Raw genomic sequence first — 12,059 nt, forward strand, 5'->3', positions numbered from 1 at the left:
GTTAAAGCATATCACAATATGTACGTTACTATTACAAAGCCCTTTATGATCTCCTGATGAGGAAGGACATCTAAAATTTTTTCAAGTTAAATTTTTGTTAATGTTAACTGTTTTCATTATATGATAGACTGTATATAATACCTACTGACATGACATAATGAAAGTAAGTGCTGCTATTAAAAACTTTTTTTTGGTATATTTTGTACGTCAAGTTATATACTACAAATTTTTCTCTGTACATTTTTTGCATGCCCTCTTCCTGCCTTCGGTCTCTTGTGAATGTTGTGTGTGGCACATTGGCAGGCCAAGGTCAAGGTATTGGCAGTTTCTCTTATCGATCTGCATGATAAAACAACTGGGATTGGAGTATGTGAGTTTGCATGTGTGTCTATTGATGTATGTGTGTGCCAAGTTGCGTTTGTTTCGCCACACTTGACAGGCATATGAATGCTTGTTACACTGGCTACTTCTATGAAATTCTGTACACATAATGTTGTAAATAAAACAACAGAATCAGCCTGTCAGTTCTGTGTTCTCATTAATTGCTTGTCAGATGTTCGTTTATGAAGTAGACATCCATGTGTTACATGTACCACCTAGCTCCCGAAGCACACTTTTAGAGTTGACTGTTGGTGTACTGTGTCCAAGATTTATGAAAGTAGTGAACTTAAAGAAATTCTGTATGTAGACTGTTTCATAATATTACATAATCGAGGTGATTTTAATACATGAAAGTCACTGAATTTGCCATGGAAATCGTGACTGATGAAAGTACTGTCTTAATTTAACTCGTGAAGAGTACAGATCTTCTCCTGAGCTTAAGCATTCTTCCATGAATTTTTCCTGAGGTATGTAAGTACATTCTCAGACTGCAGTAATAGAAAGAAGGTAGTGCTGGAATTTTCTGTATATTTAGCAATCAGCTTAGTGGATTGATTCCCAGAGCCATTCTGAGTGTGGAAACAGAAATTCTTTCACATTCAGGTTTTAAACCCTTATCTTTTACTAACTACCTACCTAAATAACTCCTGGCAGAACCCGCAGGTCCAACACCAAAGCCTGACACTGGGTACAATCCTGAGCCAACTCCATCCATTTTCCATCCCCACAGCCTACCTCCCAAACATCCACCTTGATATTATTCTACCATCTCCTTCTTTGTCTGCCCAGCAGTCATTTCCCACCAAAATTCTGTGTGCACGCCTTGTATCCCCCCATGCCTGCCATGTGTCCGGCTTATCGGAGCATCCTAGATTTCACTATCTTTATTGTGCTAGGTGACTTGTACAATTCGTGCAGCTCCTACTTATGTAATATTCTAAATTACCCTCTTATTCCATCATTCCTAGGTCCCAATATCTTCCTGAGCACCTTGTTTTAAAACACTTCTTTGAAGGTAAGATCTTTTACTCTGAAGTTATCTTAGTAAGCTACCATAACATTTCCTGTTATCACTGACATTATAATCATTTTAATCTTCATAGGTATGAATATTAAGTCTTTTGTTGTATCAAATGTTTTGAACTTTTGTGTGTTGATCAATAATTTTTATTTTGTCCCCTCTTCGTAATGGTCTCCTTGCAGGTAACTTGTGTTTTTTACTTGTTTTGTTGTTGGAATCATCTCAGGACCCTGAAGGCTGCATGATTTTTTTGGAATTTGCTACTAAGTGGTATAGATAATGTTATATTAAGAATTACATTTTTGTGTAAAATATTTATGCTTTTGATAATGATTTGAAATTTGAAGTTATCACAACAATGAACATGTTGATTGTGGTGTTGTGGGTTGTGATGCCATGTAGTGCTATTGGTGGTTACCAGCTTATCAGAGGAATGTATTTCCTCCGTCTTCAACCTTGAAAGTGAAGGTGATGTGTTCCTCCAAAAATGTTGCTACATAACTACATAGCATCACAATCCAGAAGACCAAAATTAATATTTGCCTGTTTACGATTCCTTTTCTACTCTTGATTCTGATCTACGATTTCTGTTGTTTTTATTCTGCCTATATCATAACTGGATAGTTGTTTTTTATTATTAATCTAGAGAGTAACTGGTTTTTGCAGTCGTTAAATCACCATGTTCACTAGCTTTGTAGTAACTGTAATGATGCAGAAAGATCATATTCAAGCTGCTTTTTTCATCTATTGAAACAAGGGAGTATTTGGGCAGCAAATTGTAAATAGCTTGAATTTTGCATGGCTTCTTAGAGTAGAGCTTTAAGGTTAGATTTGTGTGATCAGATGAGTTGTAGCTGTGTAATGTAAAATTAAAAATGCATGAATGCATGCAATAGGTCCCACACTCTTCACTTGGTGACTCAAGACTCAAATATGATATTGTGCAATAATTTCAGAAATATTTTTATGTGTTTCTATATTAAATGTTCATTGTTTAATTTTGAAAAAAACAAAAAACAAAATGAGCTGACAGAATGTTGTTAAGAGGTCATACTTGGTGTCAGAATATTAATTCTGAATACAGAATCATTACTTCAGGATTAAGATGTGATTTGCCATCTATGCCCTTTCCTTTGCATAGTTTGTGAGTAAAATGAACAGGCAGCAAATCTGTCAGATGACTGATGTGATACTAGATTTACACTTACTGTTGCTGTTGCATATACAGTGAACCTCTTTTATTGTTACAGACATAAATTCGCTTAATATAATTAGCCTCACATATACTGTACATTCCAGCAGAGGAGTCCTGTTCCAGTTTGCTTGAAGGATATTGGTTGAACCCTTTGTACTTAGAATGCAGTTTTGTGACTTTCTTTTTTTGGCATTTCAAATGTTATTAAAGACAATTATTTTTGTGGCAGAAAATACAAGAAAATTCATTACATGATTCTGGTGTAAGTAATATTGTAATTTTTAATGCATATTGTAGATAGCAAATAGCACACTGTTTTGGCATAAATGATATTCCCACTTAGTTTGTCATAGCCAAGCACATCACTGCACCCAGTGTGTTGTGGCTGATGGAATTAGCTTTGTGGGGAATTTGCATGCTAGGATTTATGTTCTGGTGAGAACTAGAATTTGATTTCTTTTTTCTTCAATTTTCCTTTGCAGAGCAAATTTAGTTGTCGTTCCCGTGCTTGGATGGAAGTTCCGTTGGATGCTGCCGGCCGTCCCTGTGCTCGGATACGACTGGACCATACGGTGAATCCAGGTGTGATCCCTGACAGGACAAGCTTCAAGGAGTGGTGTAAAGATCACATGCAAATTAAGATCAGCGACTTGAGTTTGGATCTCAATATGAGCACTGTGGCAGGTCTGGCTGATCTGGTTGAGGATGAAGTGATTCCTCACCCGCTACCTATGCAAGTGAGTTTCTGATATTTATTAACAGCATTTTGTCCTGAGGCCCTTACACTTAAATGCTAGTAGAACCCCTCACCAAAAATGTTTCTATGAAGGAACATGAACAGAATGGAGCGTGAGAAATTAAATGAAATTACGTGATTTTTCCCTTTAGCTACTGAGCTAGTACAAAATTTACTTTTACGTTAAATTAAGTAAATCCAAGGTGAATTGTGTTTCTCTTGATGTTTGGAAAGTATATGTTAGTTGTTACACCTCAGAATTATTTTATTTCCTTTTCATGAGACTGGAAAGTCAAATTTAGCAAATAATGACTTTCTGAATTCATTGTACTTAACCGATGATTGTATGCAAGCTGTTATCTAGAGTGTCCTCTTTATGTAGTAATGGTGCATGTACCTTAAAGGCATTTCTGGATAATTAATGTAATGAAGTTTTACATAGGTTATTTTTTAACCCTAGGGTTCTGTTTTTTGGCATACCATCAGTAAACTTTGAATCAAATTTGTTTCTTTGCTCGTAATGGTTGGTGTTTATATATTTTACAGCAACGAAATTAAAATGTTGTATGAGATTGAACATAATCACAGCAAATGTTTTGGTTCATAATTGTATGCATGGTAGATTTTTTATAAATGCTACATCAAGAAACTTAGAATTTTTATTGGGTCCAGGTATTCTGATGAATCCAGACTAAGCTGTTATGAGTGTGAAATGTAATTTAGTTATTAAAGGTGTTTGTTTATTTCACTTTAATTTTCACGGCGCTTTCAGTACTTCCTCTATCGTAGGTTTCTGTTTTATTTCAGATGGTGCTTGATAATATCAAACTTTGTTTAAATGAAGATCGTCCTTCCACCAACATAACTTCACCGGGTCCAGTCCCTATAAATTTAGAGGTATCAGAGTTGATTGTGAACAGAGGATCAGATGGCGTATTCCACATAGAACCACCAGGTAATTTAACTATAGAAAAATCATACAGCTGGTTAGTTCATTTAATTACCTAGGTGTAAAAACAACTTCCGATGGAGATTTGAATAATGAAATTAAAGAACAGACAATGAAAGATATGAGGATATCGGGTGCTGTAGGTGACAACATATGGAATAACAAATGTCTAAGAAGAGATGAAGAGATGGTCTCTTGGTCTATTTAAAGTAGGGTTTATTTTATATTTTACTTCACTTGGATGTGTATATATACATTTATATATAAACTTTTAACTATGTGAGATTTGAGGCTTTCCTGGCAGTGAGGATGATGATGATCTGGGTTATGACACCATGTAGACTCATAAGTAGATACCAACATTTCAGAGAATGGTATTGGCTTCCATCTTCAGGGTAGAAGTGGTAGTGTACAGCCATGAAGATAGAGACAGTATGTTTCTCTGAAACATTGGTATCTATGTGGCGTTCCAACCGTGAAGAACGTCGGTTTTTGTTGGTGTTTTTATGTCCACCTAGTGGAAGCAGTTCAGCGAACTGGAGATGTATCTAGTTGTGGTGGGATTCTAAGTGAAGATACTGTTAGACACCTAGCAGCTCTGGAACATTCCAACAGACAGCTGCAAGCAGAGAATGCAGAACTGAAACGGAGATTGACTGCTTTAGAGAGAGTATCAAAGGAGAACCACACCCTGCGTCAGTCAACGGAGGAGAGCCAGGTTAGCTGACCCCTTAACTGTGTAAACTAGATCTGAGCAGTAAGGTAGTGAAGTATTTGCAGTACCTGATTTTAAGTGTCACTAAATACTGCACTATTACGTCTTTTCAGATTTTACGATCTTGTCTAGCGACTGCTCAAGATGATGTTGCTTCTCTGTTGGAAGAGAAGCGGTCACTACTAGACCGTATGCGACACCTGCAGGATCAAGTGGACCAATCGCAACGCAGCAAGAGATAGCAGAAGTGTTTCAAATGCTGTAGTGCCAAGAGAGCATCATAGTAGTGGCAGTAATACCAGCCATTTGTTCTGTGAAATGGTTGTTTGTTTGGAAGAAGGTTTATTTCTGTTTATGTTCTATACAAACCGTGGAAAATAGTAATAATACTTCATTTCTAAAAACCTATCAACTCCATTTTCATGCAGTGATTTCAGATAAAGTAAAAGTACTTAAATAATCAATTAGTTTTTAAACATTTGATTATTGTGATGTAAATTTATATTTTTGTTTTGAATGCATGATATATAATCTGCATTTTCTTTGCATAATCGCAATAAAGTAACTAGGATATGTTCAGTCACAATATGTTACTGGAAATATTTTATGTGATCTATGATTTCTTTTTGAACTTTGCCTGGTGATATTCACATAGTGTGAAGTAATAGACAAAGAAAGATCTGTGAAAAAGAATAAGTTGCTGCTGCTACTTTACTTCTGTTACAGTATCAAAAGTACTTAATTTTTTGTCAAAAACTGTTTCATTTTGCCATGTTGTATGCATGTTTGCTAGAATTCTACTTGTCCATTTGGATCTTATGTGACAGTATTTTTCATGTTTCTTGCAAACAGTTTATTGTAAGATATTTATGGTATTGTCTGACACATCTACTTCCTATGTGGGAGGTCCAAGTTTCGGATCTTTGTCTGGAGACTAGTTATCCTGACTAACGTATTTTGTGGTTTTCCTCAATCCCACCAGGCAAATTCCAGGATAGTCCTTTAAATTAGGCCATGACAACTTCTTTCTATAAGCTTTCTAATATATTATTCATTAACTATCCTATCATTCAATACTCTGAGCAACTTATGTCGTTAAATTACTGAAATAGATTTTGGTCTGTTTTGGAGTTGCTAGGTTTAGTAAATGAAGTGTTAAAGTTAATAATAATATTATAGATAATTTTCCATGGTTTTCTTTCAAGTGTTCTTTGGTAAAATGTGATTGCTAGATTTATTGCAGTACCTATATCTTTTTTTCCTTCTTCTTAGGTTTCTATTAAGATATACTTTTCTAGCAGGGTTATTAAAGTTTAAGAGTTTTCACCCAAAATATCTAGTGTATATTTTTGTAATTTGTATTAGAAGGATTTGGATAATTTGATATTAAATTACAGAGGAACCATGGTGCTAAAATCAACCCTTAAACCCTAAAACCCTTAAAAATAAATAAAATCCTGTTAACTGAAATAGAAAAGGGAAAGCAGAAATATAAAACTTGTATCTGTCTATCCAAAACTTTTAGCATTCTAATGAAAATGCTATGGATGTTGGACATTCATAACAGTCCCAGTGTTTCAACTTATAAAATATGTGTGTTACGTTTCCCATTAAGTTATTTTCGCATTAACAGAACAGTCAGTCTTTAATGAATTACTGGGAAAGAAATAAAGCTGTGGCGCATCTACAATATCTTATAAAGCTGTGGCTATTCCGATTTCATTTGGGGATCAGGCTATATTGCTATTTGCCCCTTGTCGTAACTTGTTTTATTTAGTATGTATTTTTAGCAGCTGTCATCTAAGCAAGCAAATACATAAATTTGGCAGAACTCAGTGTCTGTGTCTTTGCTGTTTTCTCATAGATAAGCTTTTCTGAAAGTGGGAATCTTTTAAATGAGTAGGTGAATGAATGTTTCTGTTGAACCTTTGATGTATTTAAATTCCCACTGACTGAAGTTTTACCTGAACAGTACTAATTATTTAATCATAACTGTAATGACTTGCTGGTATAGGTTATGAAAACAGTAAAGACACTGTGAACATTTACACTTTTTTAATGCATATGAAAGTGTACATATACAGAAATTTACTCTAAAAAAACTTATTTTTTCCTCAGGTATAATGTGATATATATATTTTATCTATTGTAATGTTCTTGAATACTGTTTCTGTTTCTTCTCTTTTTTCGTGTTACTTAAACATAGCATCGCTGTAGTTATGTATTTTCTGTTGCTTTTTAGTTTGCCATTGATAATTAGTCTACAGAAGTTAAAGTTATGATTGTCAAAATGACTTGATGTTTAGTCACATCAGATTTAAAAGTACTCTTTGTTGGCCTTCCAGTATGACATTCAGAAATGTTTAGTGAATCATATGCGTTCACTGCTACTCATTAAGAAGAAAGGAGTTAATTTCTTGCCACAATTAATTAAGATTTACTGCACTTTTTTTTTGATTTATTAAACTGCACCATGGAAATAATATTGGATTTTATATTTTTTTTGGGGAATGCACATTATGAACTGGTGAGAGAAAGGCGCATATAATATATGATGTATACTGAAATATGACGAGATTTTTGTGCTATAAAATATCTCGTATCTTCAAAAATTATATTCCCCCTAATAATTTATGAATATGGACTAGTTTGGACTATGTAAATATTGATATGTACAGCTTTGAGGATAGTTACCAATTTAATCCTGATCAGCATTTAGTGTCATCTAGTAATACAAGCTAATTACTACCTTTGTGTATGAATGATGTATTCATATCTCGCGTGGTGGAAATAAGCAGTAGATTATGTAGCAGAAGTTGGTACCACCATATGGGTACTCTACATGTAAGGAGAGAGTACTGAATGTGGGTGCAAGTTATGATGTGTTCTTTGCTCACCAGTTTTTGTTTATTTACTTACTATTACTGGTTGGAATGAGATGTTCCCCACATATATCTTCTATGGTCAGCTTTTATATAATTCTAAAATGAAATCAGACACTGAGATGCCATCGTAAACTGTACACAAATTTATATGAATTAACTAGCTAGTATTTACTAATATGCTTCAATACATAAAATTTAATGGAATTATAATTGAATGCAGCCATTGCTGTTGAAATTTACATAAAAAATATGCATCTTTGCAGAGTCAAAATTATGGGATTTGTAGAAGCTGTTTGTTGATATTTGTTGCTTGTTTTGTTGTGGTGTTTTGAAGTTGTAGGCAGAAGAGAATTGTGCTAATGGTTTACTGGATTCCAAGATGACTGCAGTCCTTCGTGAACTGTGAAATAAGTGTGGAAGGGTGCATTCCAGAATTCAGAACACATATTTTTCAGTGTCTTATTTTTTACTTTGTATTTCTCATTTAATGTGGATGCAAGTCAGTTCCATTTCTTACCGCTTGTTTCATCTTTTCCAACTTGTGTTTAACAGCCCATACGGTATAATACAATTTCCAATTTAATAAATAAGACTGAAGAGGTCCATTTATTTTCAGACCTAAGCACTTCTAATTGCGTAATTTTCATGTTTATCTCATTCGGTTGCGATGTCATCTTGGGGACAAGCAGTTTTATCTGACAGATGCATAACAGGTTATGGAGGTGTTTCATGTCATTCCTTGTAAATGAAATTCCTCATAAATAATGCCTTCATGATCACCGTTCTTTGGTAGCAATGGATAGGTAATGTGTGGAAGAATTAACTGTTGTGTGATACAACTTGTTCATGTCTGTCATATTTGGTTAATCAAGGTGTCAGTACAACACTTTACTTCAGTGGTGTCTCATGTAATATAGCTGTTTGGTGTTATTGTAGATATGTGTATGTATTTTCAGCCATGCAGATGTGTTGAGAATGTTAAGGGCAGGTAATTTATAACTAAAACATTAAAATCATTTTATCTTTTTTTTATATCTGAACATATCTTACATGCTTAAGGCATTTTAGTTAAATGAAAAATCGAAGAAAGTTTGTGTTCATATAGTTTATTTGCTCAAAGCAAGTATCATTACTTGAAAAATACTGTAATTCATACATACCACCTTCTGTTTACTGAGTTTCCATAAATTGTGTTTTGGATTGTATTTGCCAATTATACCTGTCAATACATATTGTAACAAATGTTGATACTTGCTTAACCTACGTAAAGAAATCGTCCTTTCCATACTTAAATAGCAAAGCTTGAAAGCATGAATTTTCATATATAAAAAGGTGTTAATTTCAAGAGACAGGGAGAGCTCAATGATAATTCTTAATGCTTTACTGTTGTTATATATAAACCAAATGTTTGTTGCATTTGATCAAGAACCAGTATGATTTGAAACATAACCTTCAGCCTTTATGTTGGAAGTCTTGTGTGGTTAGAGTAGGTGTACCTATAAGAAGGATATTTTTAATTATCCTTCTCCCTGTACAGACAGACTGATAAGTACTAAAGTTTTATTTTATTACGGTCTGTTATACTCAAAAGTAGAAATTTCATTTCAGTCTGAGCTTAGTGGATTAGTAACTGTACGTGTACTGTGAATGTGATATTGTTGTGTAAGGTTTAAGGTTCTCACTGCGGTGAAATTGTTGATTGTGGTCAGTCTTCAGCACATATGACCTGAAGACAGAATTTGTTATTCAAAACTACCTACAAGACTGCATGGTATCACATCCTAGAAGACTATAATCAACATCTTAATATTGCCTTAGAATTGATTTATGATGTAAGGTTGAAAAAACATACACACAGTTGCAATATGTAGAAACTTGATACAATATTCAACATTTCTGAGCAAGGAAGACACATCTTGATAAGAAACAGAGAATGTGAATTTTATGCATTTAGAGTCTGAAAGAAAGAGGGATCTTGTTTATTCATAACATAAAAGGTGGATGTCTAACATGAATTAAATGAATATAGTAACATTATGACTGGTAATGACATATGTCTAACTAACTTCATGGAGCAGAGTCCCTCTTGGGAAGCTGATAGTACTGTCAAGAAATTTCTCATCTTCTATAGAAGGTATTATTAAGTCTTAAAACTAGATGTTTAATGGTTACCTTGTACTACATATTGATATTTAAAAATAACCAACCTGTGAGTTTAAAAAAAACTTAAAAGGGCAGGTAACTTTTTACTGTGTGAATAGAAACTTGTAGTGGCATTTTGTCTCTAACTAAGCATTTCATGCCATATTTAATGAAGGTCAGATATTGTTTATGATAAAAAATAACAATCTTTATATGCTTCCTTGTGTTGAAATTTGAATGTGTGTCATGTATCATTTCTTTGAAAATGTTGGATGTATCTTGTGGCAAACTGCTGTAGGAATGCAGTATTCCAAGATAATTTGATGTATACATGTGGGTCTTATTTCTGAACAATTCTTTAAGCTCTTGGAATGTGCCTAAGATAAGGTTAACACATTCTTCATATTTTGAGCAACACGTGTAATAACCAGTTCAAACAGGCTTATTGGTTTTTTCAAAGTTTCACACTTGTGAAAATGACTTACATATTTAAGGGAACATTATGTTTTATCTAATAATCTTGCTTAAATGACAAAACTGTATTGTAGGTTGATTTTAACAATCTTTATTAACATTTAAATGATTTAAAAATGCTATCTATATTGGATTATATTTTATGTTACTAAATACCAGTCATTACTGTGGTTGTTACTACAAATGCAATAGAAGGTTGTTTCATTTATGGAAAATATGCAGTACTATAAAGACATGGTACAGATTTGTTACAGTTATGATGTAAATGCATTTTGTCTTTTGGAATTTAATATGTATGTACATAGTGGCTTTTAAATATGGGGAACATATTATGTGAACAAATACAATGTGTAGGTGTTTTGAATATGTGCCTCATCTGGTTCTAGTCAGTTGTTGATCCAGATAACTAATCATCATCACCTCTGTTAAAAGCTGCATATCTATTTATGAACAGAATTAATTCTTTTGATTTTATTGTGGAATATAAGTTTTGCAGTTTTGTGAAGGAGCACTGTGTTGGGATTCACTTTATTATTATTAATTCTCCATTACAAGTATATTTAATACAAGTACATGGATTGCAAAGATAATTGATAATACAAAACTCAAAAGGAAAATAATGTGGCCAAGAAATATGAATAAGAAAGGAAATGTGATTTGTAATGTAATTAAACATTTAAGTCTGTGATTAGCAAATAGTGACAGACTTCCATTATAATAGTTATGGTAGATTTTTTGCATTTTCTGAAATTTTTGCTAGTAACATAAGAAAAACAAAAGTAAAATGCTTACAGATTCTGTCACTATATGGAATTCACATATTTCCGTTCAGTGAGCATTAGTGCAGAGAAGAATAAAAATGAACATTGTATTTCTTATGAAAGCGTCCATAGTAATAATATGGCAAATCAAAAGTCAATCCAATTGTGGGACTGAAACTAGAAATAAGTAAACAGTTGCATAATAAGGAGTTGCACTTCAGAATAGTAGCCATGCTGGAAGTCAAAGCATACTTAGTTATTCCATTGTCATATTCAAATGGGAATCAGGTTGTGTATGTGTGTTCTATTCCACTGCAACAGTTGAATTCAAGCAGTTGTGATTTTGGAGTTGAGATTATTTTATAATACCTGTAACATATAGATTTATATATTTTTTTTTGGTTTAAAGCAAGAATACTGTATGTGAGTAGCATTGTTATGTACATTGGAATCAGAACATTGTAAAGGAGTGTAGCATGTTTATTTGTTGAAAATAATATATAAATCTGTCATTTATTTGTGATCCTAATTCATTACAGGTAGATCCTAAAATGTTTAGAACAGTACAGGTTTTACATGTTAAGGTAGACATGGTTCTGTGCCTTTCAAATGGATGAAAGTAAGAAGAAATTTGAAAAAAAATCGTCATATGAACATTACATTTTCCCTCTTGTCCTAATTTTGAGACTGTCATTCAACAAATTATTGTACTGTAAATTAATTACTTGCAGATAGTCCACATCACAGCATTATTTTAATATGGTCTGGAATTTAGTTTCAGAGAGTTATAGCATATACTC

At 33.4% G+C, this 12,059-nt stretch overlaps 1 protein-coding gene across 2 annotated transcripts in view; it reads left to right on the top strand.

Moving 5' to 3' along the window:
* The window catches only part of LOC110839163 (bridge-like lipid transfer protein family member 3B), a 31,010-nt gene extending 19,235 nt beyond the window's left edge, over nucleotides 1-11,775 (top strand). For both annotated transcript variants that reach the window (XM_087354020.1, XM_087354021.1), the window contains 4 exons: nucleotides 3,080-3,334; nucleotides 4,141-4,288; nucleotides 4,801-5,000; nucleotides 5,111-11,775. In XM_087354020.1, coding sequence (XP_087210146.1) covers nucleotides 3,080-3,334; nucleotides 4,141-4,288; nucleotides 4,801-5,000; nucleotides 5,111-5,239 — 732 coding nt within the window. In that variant the 3' untranslated portion in view covers nucleotides 5,240-11,775. The remainder of the gene's footprint in view (nucleotides 1-3,079; nucleotides 3,335-4,140; nucleotides 4,289-4,800; nucleotides 5,001-5,110) is intronic.
* Nucleotides 11,776-12,059: the final 284 nt, after the last annotated feature.

This window comes from Zootermopsis nevadensis, unplaced genomic scaffold (genome assembly GCF_977971745.1).
Source record: "Zootermopsis nevadensis isolate Lab colony 2312 unplaced genomic scaffold, Znev_1.0 Znev_ptg000022l, whole genome shotgun sequence".
Lineage (NCBI taxonomy): Eukaryota > Metazoa > Arthropoda > Insecta > Blattodea > Termopsidae > Zootermopsis > Zootermopsis nevadensis.